Source organism: Manis pentadactyla, chromosome 1 (genome assembly GCF_030020395.1).
Source record: "Manis pentadactyla isolate mManPen7 chromosome 1, mManPen7.hap1, whole genome shotgun sequence".
Lineage (NCBI taxonomy): Eukaryota > Metazoa > Chordata > Mammalia > Pholidota > Manidae > Manis > Manis pentadactyla.
The window spans coordinates 97,173,460-97,190,868 of NC_080019.1; the positions used below are offsets into that span (position 1 = coordinate 97,173,460).

General features: G+C 30.2%; 1 protein-coding gene across 1 annotated transcript in view; it reads right to left on the reverse strand.

Annotated features, from left to right (window-relative positions):
* Positions 1-17,409, reverse strand: part of SI (sucrase-isomaltase) — an 84,972-nt gene that overhangs the window by 35,397 nt on the left and 32,166 nt on the right. Inside the window, exons 19-26 of the mRNA XM_036906253.2 lie at positions 17,276-17,360; positions 16,395-16,451; positions 15,329-15,453; positions 13,643-13,731; positions 11,171-11,220; positions 10,231-10,401; positions 8,064-8,219; positions 3,465-3,671 (exon numbers count right to left, since the gene is read on the reverse strand). Coding sequence (XP_036762148.2) covers positions 3,465-3,671; positions 8,064-8,219; positions 10,231-10,401; positions 11,171-11,220; positions 13,643-13,731; positions 15,329-15,453; positions 16,395-16,451; positions 17,276-17,360 — 940 coding nt within the window. The remainder of the gene's footprint in view (positions 1-3,464; positions 3,672-8,063; positions 8,220-10,230; positions 10,402-11,170; positions 11,221-13,642; positions 13,732-15,328; positions 15,454-16,394; positions 16,452-17,275; positions 17,361-17,409) is intronic.

Genomic DNA, 17,409 nt, shown 5'->3' on the forward strand with positions numbered 1-17,409 from the left:
TATAGAAAGACATATATACATATAATTATATATACTTATTTATGCCATCTCTATTCAGTAAACTGTCAAGTAATATTACCTGTAGTTCCACAGTTTTAATTTTATAAATGTTTATGAAATTTTAAACTTAATTCTATAATTTTTATTTTTTTTACATTTTTAACAATTACCATTGTCATGTGTTTATTTTTCCAGATGAGTTTAAAGTCTCAAAAGTTATTCTATTAAAATTTCCATGGAAATACTTTAAAAACATCTATTGACCAACATTCAAAAATCCATGAACATCACCCACTACATCAATAAAAAGGACAAAAATCATATGATCACCTCCATAGATGCTAAAAAAAGCATTTGACAAAATTCAACACCCATTCTGTACCAGCAAAAGGTATAGAGGGCAAGTACCTCAACATAATAAAAGCCAAACATGTGAAACCCACAGCCAACATCATACTTAACAGTGAAAAGCTGAAAGCATTTCCTCTAAGATCAGGAACAAGACAAGGATGCCCACTCTCCCCACTTTTATTCAACATAGTACAGGAGGTCCTAGCCATGACAATCAAACACAAAGAAATAAAAGGCATCCAGATTGGTAAGGAAAAAGTTAAACAGTCACTGTTTGCAGATGACATGATATTGTACATAAAAACCCTAAAGAATACACTCCAAAACTCCTAGATCTAATATCTGAGTTCAGCAAAGTTGCAGGATACAAAATTAATACACAGAAATCTGTTGCATTCCTAGACACTAATGATGAACCAACAGAAAGAAAAATCAGGAAAACAATTCCATTCACAATTGCATCAAAAAGAATAAAAATCTAGGAATAAACCTAACGAAGGAAGTGAAATACCTATACCTTGAAAACTAAAAGAAATTCTTGAGAGAAATTACAGAGGACACTAATAAATGGAAATTCATCCAATGCTCTTGGGTAGGAAGAATTAATATTGTCAAAATGGCCATCCTGCTTAAAGCAATCTACAGATTAAATGTAATCCCTATCAAAATACCAACAACATTCTTCAATAAAATAGAACAAATAGTTCTAAAATTCATATGGAACCACCAAAGACCCTGAGTAGCCAAAGCAATCCTGAGAAGAAAGAATAAAGTGGGGAGGATCCCACTCCCCGACTTCAAGCACTACTACAAAGCCACAGTAATCAACACAATTTGGTACTGGCACAAGAACAGATCCATAGATCAATGGAACAGACTAGAGAGCCCAGATATAAACCCACATGTATACGGCCTATTAGTATATGATAAAGTAGCAATGGATATACAATGGGGAAATGACAGCTGCTTCAATAGCTGGTGTTGGCAAAACTGGACAGCTACATGCAAGAGAATGAAATTGGATTACTGTCTAACTCCTTACACAAAAGTAAACTCCAAATGGATCAAAGACCTGAATGTAAGTCATGAAAGCATAAAACTCTTAAAAGAAAACGTAGGCAAAACTCTCTTAAATATAAACATGAGCAAATTTTTCATGAACATATCTCCTCAGGCAAGGGAAATAACAGCAAAAATGAACAAGTGGTACTATATCAAATTAAAAAGCTTCTTCTGTACAGCAAAGGACACTATCAGTAGAATAAAAAATCATCCTACAGTATGGGAGAATATATTCACAAATGACATATCTGATAAGGGGTTGACACAAAAAATATATAAAGAACTTACATACCTCAACAACCATAAAGCAAATAACTTGATAAAAGAATGGGCAGAGGAACTGAACAGATACTTCTTCAAAGAAGAAATTTCAGTTAGCCAACAGGTACATTAAAAGATGCTCCACATCGCTAATCATCAGAGAAATGCAAATTGAAACCACAATGAGATATCACGTCACACCAGTTAGGATGGCCAACATCCAAAAAACAAGCATCAACAAATGCTGGCGAGGATACGGAGGAAGGGGAACCCTCTTACACTGCTGGTGGAAATGTAAATTAGTTCAACCATTGTGGAAAGCTGTATGGAGGTTCCTCAAAAAATTAAAAATAGAAATACCATTTGATCCAGGAATTCCACTCCTGAGAATTTACCTTTAGAAAACAGGATAACAGATTCAAAAAGACATATGTATCCCTATGTTTATCACAGCACTATTTACAATAGCCAAGAAATGGAAGCAACCTAAGTGTCCACCAGTAGATGAATGATAAAGAAGAGTGGTACATATACACAATGGAATATTATTCAGCCATAAGAAGAAAACAAATCCTACCAATTGCAACAACATGGATGGAGCTAGAGGGTATTATGCTCAGTGAAATAAGCCAGGTGGAGAAATGCAAGTACCAAATGATTTCAGTCATCTGTGGAGTATAACAACAAAGCAAAAACTGAAGGAACAAAACAGCAGCAGACTCACAGAACCCAAGAATGGATTAACAGCTACCAAAGGGAAAGGGGTTGGGGAGAGTGGATGAGAAGGGAGGGATAAGGGGATTATGGAGCATTATGATTAGTGCAAATAATATAGGGCGGCATGGGGAAGGAGTATAGCACAAAGACAAGTATTGACTGTAAAGGATCTTACTACACCAATGGACAGTGACTGTAATGGGGTATGTGGTGGGGACATGGTAATAGGGGGGAATGTAGTAACCACAATGCTGCTCACGTCAAACCTGAGTATAAGACTGTATATCAATGATACCTTAATTAAAAAGTAAAATAAATAAATAAAACCCATCAGTTGATCTAAACTGTGTTAATATTTTTAAAAACTTAGTTTTATTTAGATATTTTAGTTCTTTTTAATGCCTATCGTTACCTTATAACAATTTTTCTTAAAGATAGTCAACTTATCCCTATGATTTTTAATACTTTTGCTTATTTGATTGTACTTCTCATTTGATTTTGCTAATAGGATTTGCCTCAACTTCAGCTTCTAAATAGTGAATGACAGCATACAGTAAACATTTTTTGAGATATTTTATATCCAGTCATTTTGCTGATCTTTTTTATCATTTCTAGAAGTTTGCTTAATGGATTCTCTTGTAGCTCTCAAGTAAAAAGACACTGCTAAATGTAATTGTTGAGAGAAACTGCTACTTTGTATGTCTTATTATAGTAGTCAGAAAATTAAGATCACTTTTTAAAAATAACAGAAATAGTAAGAGTTCTGTTTTATTTTTTCCATTTGTTTGTTTTAATGGGACTATCAGTATTGTCCAAATCTAAGTAACTTACCTATTTAACAAGAATTCAAATATTTTTAAAATCACCACTATATTTTTATTCAAAATTTCAGCAAAAATGAGAATATTGTGCACCTATCCTATGAACTGTGTAGGGAAAAATATTTTTATAGAATCAAAATGTCATCAATCCAATTACTAATCGTTAAATTACATTAAAAATTCAAGAATCTAATCTTTTAAACATCTCTTGACAGATGAGTTATCCATTGGGATAGTTTATGACTAACATACCTTAAACTGAAGCATATCATTTTTGTGATATTTCACCTCCACACGAAGAGTTGAGATGGGTTCAGAAGGTAGCTTTATTCGAGCATTTGCAGTACTCAGGTGGAGGTCAGCTGTTATACCCACTGATGAATACTGACTTGATGTAACTGAGTAAGAGTTGTGTTGTCTAGGAAAGTAACACTCAGGTGCTTGGGATCCAAAAGATTTCTAAAAACCAATACAGGTTCATTGTCAGAAACTGTAAGAACTGTAATATTTGACTAAAAAAAAATGAGGTAGACATGTTTCATCACACAATTTATAAATTTTATTGCTAAATACTAATTAAATTGCAATCGTGGCACAAAATATCTATTATGCAAACTGAGACACCATATACTAAAATGTTAATGTAGAATATTTCTATTTTGACTCAAAAAATATACCAGTAGAGCAGAAAGATAAAATGTCATAACTTTCCAACTCAGAAAAATAGCATGAGTATGTTTGCATTTGCAAATTGAGTCAATATATTAGAGAAAAGTAAAATCCTATTTGGTTTTTGTAAGAGAAAAGTAAATCCTGTTTAACCAAATCAGACTGTTAGGTCTCTGATACTCTCAGCTTCAAGCAATCCTTAACTGATAGGATTACTACAGTACTCATTCCAAATGCATGAAATTGAGTCCCAACAGAATCGGGTTTATGCTTGACTTTAGAAAACTGAAGTCTGTATACATCTCCCTCGTAGCTAACTTTCTGCCCAGTATCACTTCCCCTTTATCTTTCTGTAAGTGTTCTTGTTTATCTTTTTTATTAAAGGTTCATCAGCATTGCTATTTTTGTAGGTAAAATGGATATAATCTTACTACTCAATTTACACAAACTCTAAGAAGGACCTAGGCTAAGGATTCAACAGATTTTTTAAAATGTTGGTTTACCCAAGTAATATTTAATAGATTATGTGTAAAATGTATCCTCTTGTAGTTTTTTTGTAAATTGTTTGTTTGGATGGGTTTTTTTAAATATTAAAACCTGCCCTTTTCCACACATCTATGTTTTAGAAGTAAGGAAGTTACTTGGAACATTACTTCTGAGATTTTTAAATCTGAGGTTTTCAGATGACATGACTCTCAGGGTTAATATGATCTAACATCAGCTTCGTACAAATGTAAAATAAGATGAAAACGGGTGATTTTGTAGAATCAGAGAGGTACTTAGAAGTTCTAGATAATTTTTTTTTCTTAAATCATTAGTGATTTAGGATGTATCAAGAATTCTTTTTTATATTAAGTCTTAAGAAAGGGTAACTTTTTTCCTTTAATGTTTAATTTCCTATTAAGTTAAGCAAATTAAGAGTTCATGCAGAGTGACACAACCAGATTGAGCATACAATCCTACCATTATTTGTCCCTCACTACTTGAAGTCTTCACTTCCTTCCTCAAAAAGCATATTTCTTTACTAAGTCATTCCTGTTCATATAATTTCAATCCTGGTGCCTCCTTACTTGCATTCTTGAACTTAGTTGCAAAACAACAATTCTAAGAAAAAAAAAAACAACTCTATATTCTCAGTGCCTGGAGCTGTGTGGTTGAATGTGGTTTGAGAAATATACATAATCATGCAGACTGCTCTCCCTTTATATAATCATAAAAGTTGAGGGGGTCCTAATGATACAATCATACTATATTTCCCTAGTTCACTCACTATCACACTGCTCTGGCTGATATTTTCCTTCCTTCTCTGATCACCAACAAATCCTTCCCAATTCTTGTCATCACCTAATGGTTTTCCTTGATGTTTAAATATAAGAAGAAAGTCAATCACAACAAACATCAGACAGAAACACCACATCTACCCATCACCTCTTAACCTCTTATTATAAGATTTATACTGCTTGTGCTTCTATTTCTAAGGTGAACAATTTCATTTGGGCACCCAATTCCATGCCTCCTTGTCTACAAAGACATTTCTCTTGCATTTCTCAACTTTCTCCTGCATCATAACATTGCACTTCTTATAGATTATTCTCAATTTTATTTATTCTTTTTTAAAAAGAAACTTCCTCATCACTAATTTCTCTGATTACTGCCCCGTTTTTTTATACTTTTTCTAGAGCAAAACATAAAGAGTTCAGAAAACTATCCCAAATTTATCCGTTTATTCTCACATGAATTTTCATTCTCACTCTAAACAGGTTTTTCTCCCAGAACTCCATCAAAACTTCTTTTATAAAAGTTACTAAAGACTTCATTGCTACCAAACCCAAACATCAGTTTCCAATTCTTACCTTGCTGATTTATAAGCCTAATTTGCACAGTTGATTATTTTCTCCAGCTTAAGATGCTTTATTCTCTCGGCCTCAAAGAACCAACATTTTCTTTGTTTTTAATCTAATTCTTTGCATTCTTTCTCAGTCTGTTTTCTGTTTCCTCATCTTTTCCCTGACTCTAAAGTTTGGAATGACTCAGGATTTAGATTTAGAACTCTTAATTTTCTATTCAAGGTCTGTCTCTTGATGATGTCATCCCATCACCTGTCTTTATATACCGTATATATGCTGACTCTAAATTTTATATCTTAATATATATATATATATAGTGTTCATATGTATACTTGTGTGTGTGTATACACATCAGATGATCATTCCACAGTGTACACAAATATTGAATTATTTTGGTTGCACAACTGAAACCAATATATTGTTTTGTGTCAATTAACTCAATTTATCAAACCTTAAATATATGCACAAATATCAATCACTTGTTATTAATTCTACAATGACCACTCTGGCTCAAAACACCAGTGATATTTTACCTCTATTACTGAAACAGTTTTTCTCCTGGTCTGGGTGTCTTGGTCCTCTAATGGTCTATTCTCAACACAGAAACTAATAAGGTGGAAGTTCATTGAGATGAAAGTTGAATCTCTTCTTTGTCCATTCAAGACTATCCAGTAGCTAGATATCTCAGAGTAAAAATTACAATCCTAAAAGTAGACTAAGTGATCGGTCCACAGTATCTGCTTCCACATGTCTGTATCAGATCCTGCTGCTCTTTCCCTCACTCATTCTGTTTCAGAAACAATGGTCTCCTGGCTGTCTGTGGACATACCAGGTACATTCTTGCTTCAGATGCACTTTAGGTTGAGGCTTCTTTCTGAAATATTATTCCCTTCCTTTCTTTCTTTCTTTCATCTCTGTTGAGAAATGTCACCTTCTCAAGGAAACTTTCTGTGTCCAATCATTAAAATTATAACATCATCATTCTTCACCCCCTTCTCCTTTCCTACTTTATTTTTATCCACAGTACTTACCTAACACAATAGAAAATTTTTTAGTTATTTGTTTATTTCCCCACACTAGACTATAAGTTCTGTCAGGGAAGAGGGTTTTCTTTATTTTGTTCACCAAGAACAGTGCCTAGAACATAATAGATTTCAGTAAGTCTTTATTAAATAAGTCAGTGAATAAATAGTATGGAAGTTATCTGTATCCTAAATTATCATATTTAATGGTCTTCTTATGCCTGACATTCTAATGTTAAAGCTTCACTTATTCAACATAAAAATCTGTAAGGTGTTAAAATACTAATAATCCTAGGAAAAGTAAAATGTTCACATATTTCTATTAGAAGTTATTTGTGCCTTAGTACTCATTCTTCACATTCATTTTTATAATGAAAATAAGTGAGTATTCAATAGGTGCAATGGGAAATGGGTATGGGTTGAAGACGAGCTGCAATTTAAAGAGAAGGTACCGGGGACATGGGAAAATATTTTGTTATTAGACTTTGATTTCAGAATCTTTTCTTTTCCTCACTTCTTTTAATTTCTCTATATTCTTAAGGGTAAAGATTGTGTTGCTTTATCAAGCAAAATTGGGGAATGTGGAAGCATTTTCTTTGGTAGCAGAGGTTCTCTGTATTTCCTCACAAAAACACAGTCATCTTGGAAGTTGCTGGCAGATGTGTCTTGACTATCTTCAGTGGTATAACACATGCATTTAATTTTCTGCTTATATGAAATGAATACTTTTTTTCTGACAAAATGCAATGATGTAACCAAAAACTAAGAATTTTAAAAATAAACATGGTAGGAGGGAATCCTTACCATATCCCTTCCTGTAAAAATGTCTGCCATTAATAGCCACCATCATTCTGTTAAAAGGATGCCTAAAATGACTGGCTGGAAATTCTCACCTCTCAGTGGGACAGACAGCCCACCAATTTCACAAGTTTTAATAACTTGAGACAGTGCTTTTGAAAGACTGTCCCCTACAGGCATAATTTCTTGTTCAATTAAGCTATTCATCCATAGCCAACACCTAATAGAGTTCAACAAATAGAGCACTATTTTATTAAATAAAAGTTATACTATCATACTACCCAAAGTGGCTGGAAAGCAAATCACACATCCATTTAGTCTAGCATTTATGAAGCTATGTCTCTGGCTAATTATCAAGATAAAGATAAAATTCTCTACTGGAGGTACTAACTTCAAACTCCAAATGTTTCCCTAGATGAATGTAGTTCATATGCTGTATAAAATTATATGTAAAGCTTACTTTGAAATGCTCAAGTGAAAGCCATATCATGAACCATAATTAAAATCCTTATTACCGTTTGCCATAAACAGCCACGTTGTTCACACATGTCTTTATTTGGAGTGTCTGCATCTAGATGACAAGAAAACCTTTCATTTTCTGAGAAATTTTGATTCCATTGAACTGTAAAGTTTCTTCCAAGGTTAAACTTGAGATTGTAAATTAGGAGAATCTTTGAAACAAAGAAAACATTAAAGAATATCTCTGACCATTGCACAATTTAAAAATAGTTAGCATTTATAAAATGCAGCAACCATATAAATTATTAAAATCAAATCATTAATAGTTTTAATATAATACCTAAAGGACAAAACAGAAAGGAGAAAACATATCATGTCACTGAAATAGCTAGAACCTCAAGACAGGAAAACAATTGTAGAATACTGATGAAGACATCTTTAAATACAGACATGAGTCCAGTTCTCTGTTCTCCCATTTAATGCTCATGAGTCTTTGGGAAAAATTGTGTATCCCGTATTGTCCTCAATTTTCTCCTCTTGCAAAATGGGGGTAATGACCCCTACTCTTAAAGGGGTTGCTTTACAAGATAAATGATATTGAAATTTAAAACAATGCCTAGGGCATACCAGATATGAAATAAGTGTTAGTTCCCTCAAGGAAGAAAATGTTGACCACCTTGGCTGATATGGAGGCCGCAAAGTCAGTGAAGAGGTATGGATTATCTTAAGTTTGTCCCTGATTTTATCCATTGCTTACATTTTTGAGGAATAAGTTAGAGGGGAAATAATATGCCATTATGCAAAAAAGAAAAATATTTTTTATATTTACACACATATATATGCATATGTGTGTTTGTATGTCCACAGAACACACATACCTGCATATATATTCTAATACACAATTATTTCTATTATTGAGATATTGCTAAGATATGCTTGGTTTGGTTATTGTTTATATATGTAGGGAATAACATGGGCAAAATTTATTCCAGATTTTCATCTACATAGCTGACTTTCTTTTGACACTAACTTCCTTTCATCACTCTACATTTCAACATTCAGGAATGAAAACTCATTAACGCTCTGTCAAAGCACAGAAAAATTAGGAAGGTGTATCTTTTAGTGTCTGTGTAAATCTTTACATAAGCATAAATATAGACACAGATATAAATTGAGATTGCATAAGCCAAATAAAATTATTTTTGTATTATGCCCTCTTGGTAATCTTTGTTGGAATCATAAAGGTCTCAATAACTCATTAATTTATACTAATTCTTATATTTATTAATCATATTGATAATTGTTTATATTGATTAATTTCCAGGAATATATAAATTATATTTACTAAAAAAAAGTTAACTGATATACATTTTTATGAAAATTGCTCAGTAAAAAACTCTGGGTCAGAGGCTCAGGAGTTAGACAAAAATACTCTAAGAAAATGTTCTATGTCTCAAATAACTTAGAATGTATTTATGTTGATATTACCAATAATTTAGTATTATATGAGTGGTTGAAAAGTAAATGCCAATAAAAACCACTTTCAAGTTTTAAATTATTGTCTAACATTTTTAAATACTTTATTACCCAAAGCAACATAATGATTTAAATATATTTTACAAATGAGGAAGCTAAGAGATTAATTTGTCTATTGAAATGTACAGACTGCAGGGCTGGAATTCAAGCCCAATTTTGTTACTTCTTTTCACTCTCTAGTATACCTTTTAAAAGAGACAAAATTACAGGATAAGAAAGTGCTCATATTAGAAGAAAAGAGGGTAAACAAAAATTTGGAGAAAACAATACATGATATATTGAGGACAATGAGAGGGCATGAAAGAATAAGCAGGGAAAATGAAATTGATTAAGTCAATATCTTAAAGAGTCTAAATGAGAAGCTAACACACTTAGAATGTTTATTGAATGCAACAGGTGAGTCAGTTAGAGCTCAGGGTAGGAAAATGGTATGAAAAAATAATAAGAAGACATAAATAAGAGATATCCAAGGTAAAATGAAACAGAGAGGGAGAAGGAGCAAGGAGCTCCCAATGTTGTTACCTAAATATAAATTGGAATGACCTAAGATAGGATATTGTCAGAAAAAAAAAAAGGAAAGAAAGCTATGTCATGAAGAAAACAAATCACAAAACCAAGAGCATGGAAAGTTATATATGTTAAAAGTGAGAGTATATAACAGCTAAAAATTTTAAGAGTTGTATTCACCTGGTCAGAAGCACTATAAGTAAAATTATAGTGAGCATTCATTGGCTGATTAGCTTCCATCACTTTAACTTCTGTAACAGTGTCTGTCAACCCAAGGATTTTAATAGTCTCAAATGCTAAGGTGGTTCCCTCTTGGTATAATGAATGTGTGCATATAATATTTAATTTGTTCTGAAAAGAAGATTATAATACTATATATTAAGAAGGTCATTGGAACAAACCTGAAATAATAATAAAGATGTGAAATAGGAAAAGAACCAACAGCTATTCCTCCATTCCCACCAGCTCTCCACATCCAAATAGCATATATAAATATACTCATTTTATACATAAATTAAAAATAAATAAAATATTTAAAAAAATTATATGTATATGTATCTAAACATGTCTTTTCAATTTTTTTTATACATGCCATAAAATTGATTTCCAGAGATAACCTAAACTACTGATGATGCAATTCATGTATTTTAGCTCTAACACTGATGAAGAATAATTTAGCTTTGGCAAAAAAGAAAATATTAAGAAATCCAGCTTCTACAAAAAGCATTGCTCTTATTCAAAGTCTAACCTTCTGCTTAGATTTTTCACCTTCACTCAAAATCCATGACACTTATTTCTGTGACTGATATATTAAAACATTTTCAATTTGTTGAGATTATTTTTTTATCCAAATTGCTTAAACCAAATGTAATACTTTAAGAAGTGTGAAGATTTCAGTGCTTCAATTTCATCACAAATATGCCTATTACATTTAAATATAATAATTTCAGATAATGATGTATTTATAACTTAACAATTTAAATTTAACAACGTATTTATCAATTTATTCCATTGAAATCTGGAAGTAAATGTAAACATTTTTAAAAAAATCTATAATAAAGGCATAACTCAGACAATAATATGGTATATATTTAACTGTGCATTCCAGGAGATTGCTTACATTAGAAACTGAAAAGTCATAAAAAATGTAGATGCCTTTTTCTATGGTATCTGAAATGAAAAAAAGTTATAAGATCAAAATGTAACGTTAAATTCCCTGTTCTATTTTTTACAACCAAACAATACTTAAAGATACTTGATAAAATTAGATATTGTTTATTAATGAAGGAAATAAAACAAATCATTCTTGTAAATTAAGACTTAATTGCATTTAAACAAAAGTAGTTTATTTTCACAGTAAGTAAAGGTAATGAATGCATATTTACTTTGATTTTTCAAAGACTGTCAAAGGATTTCTGAAAATTCAGAGAAAGCGAAACTTATAGTAAAATTTACATAATTGTGAATTTTTATTTTGAATGATATTTTGCCTTTCTAGTAAGCCATTCATATTCAATTTATCTTGAGAAAACATGGTACACCATTTTATTTTGCATCTTTTAATTTTTATTCATTATTTGAAGAAAGTGAATCTGGAGGCATTTAAGACTGAAATAAACTTTAATGAAGAAAATGGAAGAAAGCACTTAAAAAAAACCTGTTTTCTATACTATACATATAATAAATTCATCAGCCAGTTTCTTTAATAGAGAAACTGAAGATTATGACTAATGTGGAAGACATAAAAAAAGAAAAAGAATCTTAAGATTTATATATAATTCTTTCAATAACATTAATTTACTTAAAGTTTTAATCCTAGGAAATAAATTTAGAATCAAACCTGAACTGAAGGTCATTTTATTGTTTCCAAGTTTAATTACATACTGATTATTTAGAAAATTCTGACTATCTTTTCAAAGCACATAACTATATAGATACCATATTTGATGACAGATTAAATCATATTTCCATACTCAACCATCTTCTTAAATGAAAATAAATTATCAATATAAATTTTTACAAATAGAAATGAATGCATTTTGGAATATTTATAAAAGTTGAAAAACAGGAATCACAATATCAAATCCCACATGTTATCAACAGTAGTATTACCTCAACAACATTGTTGAATTGATTATTACAAATAATTTAGTTATGCTTGAATCCACTTACAGAACTTCTATGTAATAAATGCTTGGAACCTATTTTTATGGGAGAGCTCACTTTATCGTGCTTATACTCTAAAGTATTTGAGAAAGAGCAAGAATGCTGGTGTTCTGGAGTACAATGAGAAACAGAGCAATAGAAGACTGTGTGTGTGTGTGTGTGTGTGTGTGTGTGTGTGTGTGTGTGTGTGTACAAAAGTACAGATCACTTTAAGTGCGCTAGGTATTGGTATAAGACTGTGGCACTTAACTGCAAAAAATGTAGAATCATTAGAGGGTTTTGAGCTGTGATGATTTGAATTATCTTTTAAAAGCATTACTCTGCCTGTGGATTGTACATAGAATGTAAAAGGGGACTGACAAGAGCTATAGACCTATAGACCAGTTGGGGACCTATTGCAGTAATTAAACTGAAAAACAGTGATGATAGAGGTGGGACTGATGAGAACCCAGATCAAGGTAGAACCAAGAGAAATGCCTAGGTTGTGAGAAAGAAGAGTCAGCTCAGGTTTTTGATATTTTGTAGAGATGAAATTAGTGTCAAATGACAAGGTGACCCCTGTAGGTTATGTAGATATATTGTGGTTCTCTATATTTTCACTATAAGACAAAAAAGAACAGGAACTTTTTTTTATTGATTCCATATTTTCAAATTATAAGAGAGCACACCAATACATCAACTATTTCTTAGAGTTAAGTTAGAGAAATTTGGATGTTTCATATGCATATAAAGGTATGTAGATACTCTTTCATACAACTGAGAAGTAATGAGCTAAGATAGAGGCTAAACTATAATTCCTTTTCTACAGACATATATAAAAAACATACCTAAAAGTCATCTATTAAAAAAATGGGATTAAAACATACACTTATTAGAGCAGTTGTAATTTACTAAATTAATCTAAAAAATACATTTGCTATGGCATAATTAGATATTAGCAAAAATTGACTCAGTTTATGTTTGAGGCTCATGAAATAAAATAAAAAACAATAACTGAAATAAACTTTGAACCAGTTTTATGATAAGATTTTTACCTTAATAATTTGATGTTAATTAACTAAAGCGTTAAATGTTGGGGTTTTTATAGTAATAAAATTTTAGTTTTAACCACTAAAATCATTAAGATGGTTGAAAATATCTGAGAATTTATTAGTTATTTTAATTAAAAATAATCATCAAAGGTATCTACACTTCTCAAAACTTACAATGAACCAATAGACAAAACTAAATATTATGAATTTTAAATATATATAATTTAGATAACAATGTTAAATTTCATATAGTAACTTAAAACCTTAATATAAATAAAAAACAGGAATTAAAAATTAAAACAACAGTTTTTAAAAGAATGCAGCTTTCTATCAATAAAGGCAACATTTCCCATAATCAGAATGAGCATTTTAAAGCATATTACTGTGACACTTACCTTTAGTTTCTCCATCGTCCCAGAAAAGGTCTCCTTTTGCTGTGTTATCTTCATCTAATGTTACTATAAGTCCCAAAGGGTTCTTTCGGCTGTTAAGTAAGTTTGGGTGTGCATAGAATTAAAAATAAATTTATAATATTGAAATATCCCATAAATAAGTCCATTTCAACCAATGGATTTGCAGTTATCCGTTCACATGAGAGAACTGACAGAAATAAAATTCATCCACACTTAATACTTCTTTCAGTGAGAAAAACAATTTATATACTTAGAAAATAAATGAAAGGAATAAACATAATAAATATAATACAGAATTTCTTGTAAGCTAAGACATCAACAAAATTGAAACTATATTTATATTTCAATTCAAAGAAGAAAAACTAAATATATCTTTTAATGCTCAATTCAGCATGTATTTGTCACATAACAATTAACCTTAAATTGCAATGTACCAAGGTTACATTTTATATTTAAAATAATGAAAAGTACAATGTAATTTTTTTTAAATGCTTAGTGGAATTTCTAATCATCTTACAAATGGAGCTAATTCTATCATGAAAAATTAGAGATATAATTGATAAAAAATGTTCTTAGTTATATATTACTATAGGTTTTTAAATTTTAAATAACACCCTTGAGGCTATACAGTCTATGCATCTGCTCTATACAGAATATATAGCAAAGTGTATGCTTTTCTTGGTCAGTATAGTTCTAGGGTATATTTTCTTTTTTTTTTGAGATCAGAGTCATGAAAATAGCTATAGTATGAAAACAATCAGTTTTAAGATGTCAGAGTAACAGAATTACTAACACATGTTAATTCACTCATTAATTTGTTCCTCAACAAATATTTAAAGAAAATACAGAGCCTATTATGGGTCAGGCACTATTATTGGTTTTGGGATTAAAGCAGTGAAAAGTCAAGTCCCTGCTTTCATGGAGTCTATAGTCTAGGGAAGTAGATACACTACATATAAGAAAAAGTAATATAATTCCAGATCTTCTTAATATTATGAAGAAAATACAGAAGGATAAAAATAGTGACTATCTGTCAGGATGTTGCAGAATATTGGGAAATAGTGTGGATTGAATATAAAATTTTTATGTGGCCTTGTACCCAGAAAGAATGTTGCAAGATGGAGTACCAGGATTTTTTAGTTTCTTCTTTTTTCCTAAATATATCTGGAATTTATTCTTACAGAACAACTTAGTTTCAAAATTGTTATTTACCTAAAGAGAAATGTCAGTCTCATTTATCAACTTAAACATTAAACATTTTAGGAGAAAGAAAAATATTGTGAAATTTGTGTAATGAAAATCCAAATATGTAATAACTGACACTTTTAACAATTGTATAACTTACTTTAATAACAATTGGATGTTACTTTAATTCATATTTTTATTAAGAATCAGAATTAACATTATACTTATCTATAGAGAATGTCAATACATTTTTGGCACAGGAAATATATTTCTAATCTAATTATGTCTTTTTTAATCAAAAAATTAATAATTGTGTAATTTGATTCTTCGTTTTATACCATGGTGGTTGTATTTAAGAATTCCCCTCATATGTCAATATCTTCTGGTGAAAAAACTGAATGTTTATCTTTGATGCTTATAAAAATATGATATAATAAAACTTGAATTATATTTCAGATTTCTGTTAATGATTGTTCATTTTACCTTGCAGTTGTAGTTACAGCAGGTTGTTGAATGGGAAAAATATAACCTCCTCTAAGATGTAATCCTATTTTGTCTCCTGGAAGATACATATTAACACGCTGTTTTCTCCATGGCCTCTTTGCACCCTAATATATGGAAGTTAAAAAAGTTTATTAGCAAAGACTTTAAATGTCATTTCACAGAATTTAAATTTACACATAGAAACAATTTTTATTATGAGCAATTCATGTCACCGATCTAATACTAATATGTTGTTTTCTAACTTTAAAAGAAAACTTTTTTCTGGTTTGCAGAACAATGTTGGAAAACAATAAATTAACTTTCAAAAAATTAAAAAATCAATATAAATAATCCATTTTCAGCTACAATAACTAATAATATTCTTAATTAGCTCTATGTTTTACTCTTTGTTTTAGTTGAATGTTAAGCATGTTTTTAGAAAGGGTTTTAATAAAATATTTAAAAGGATATAAAATCCTATAATAAAATTCTTTTAAGGATTTTAATAAAATCCTTATAAAAATAAAAATAAAGGGTCTGCTTAATAAATACAAGAGATATATAAAATAATTCCTTTCAAAATAATACTTCTCAAAAGGTCTGGGTCAGTTAAAAACAGGTTGTGTTTATGAATTTTGGTATATTGTCTTTTCAAGGTTGAAATGAAAATCTTTCCCAAATATACTGCATAAAAAAACATTTAAAATTAGGTCAATATTTGATTCTTCTGGCAATAAGATCAATATGTAAAGTAAGAAAAGCATTAAATAATTACCTCTTTGTAAAATTACAAAAACTTTTATTTCCACAACTTAAGTATGAGTAATATATATTTAAAGGATATAATTTCACACTATGTTCAACAAAACATATACTTGTTCATGTGCATAAAATATACAACCTGTACAAATTTTATGTATCATTCAATTTGGAATTATTATTTGTTTATAAATAATAACAGAAATACTGAAAACAGATATGCTGTGTGTTTGGAGTTAAGTTTCTATGTATAGATACTTGACAATATTAATACTTATCAGTCTATTATTATATTAAGGTTACTTACAGTTTCATAATCATACCAAGTAGCATTAGGTATGTATGCACTCACTGTATTTGCTCCCTAAAATAAAGCAAGATAATTTATATATATATATATATATATATATATATATACACACACACACACACACATATACTTTTTTTTACTACAATACTTCAGAGAAGAGTATCATATCAAATATTCAGTTTTCATAGTCAAGGGAAAAAAACTTTCTTCTTAGTATTATACTCCAATATTTCCTAAAAATAATTAAGCATATTTTATTAGTTTTAGACAATATCATTAGGTAAAAATATCCAAAAGCAACACACACACTGGAATTAAGACCAGGGACCAAAAGGAGTTATATTACTGCTGTGTAAGAAAAAACACAAGTAAAAAATGCATGCTTGCATTTGTATTGTTACAATCTACATGGTAATTGTGAATTGTACAAATTCATTTCTGTATATTTTCAGGGAAAGATACTTTTATATAAAAGATAAAAAAAACAAATATCTCACTTCCACTATTTTTTCAACTTCATTATATGATCAGCCAGTTTTCAAATTCTCCCTTATTTACAATTTAGTAAAATTTCAGTGGCTATCTTTGTTTACTTAAATAAGGGTTCATTGTTATTACTATAAGATTTGATTGTGACTACATAAGTAATGCTTTCTTTTTCAGAAGAAGACTAATTTTGTACAATTTCCCTTTCCTCAGTTACACATTATATATTTATATTTTTAGTTTTATAATTTTAAAAGTTTCTTGTACATTTTAGAATTGAATTAGACATCAGGTTAAAACAGTCTACCGAGTAGATGTTTTGTAACTGAGTGTGGATTTGGCTATACAAAGTTCCCTTTAAGCAGTAAATTTATTAAAATTGTGAAACTTACCTGTTTCAAGACAGGGGTAATAAGTAATGACGGTCCCCATAAGAACTGAGTGTCCTCAATCCAGCTATTTGTATCCTCATAAAACCTATGAACAATGATAATGTTTACAATATAAAGATAAATAAGTTTATCCA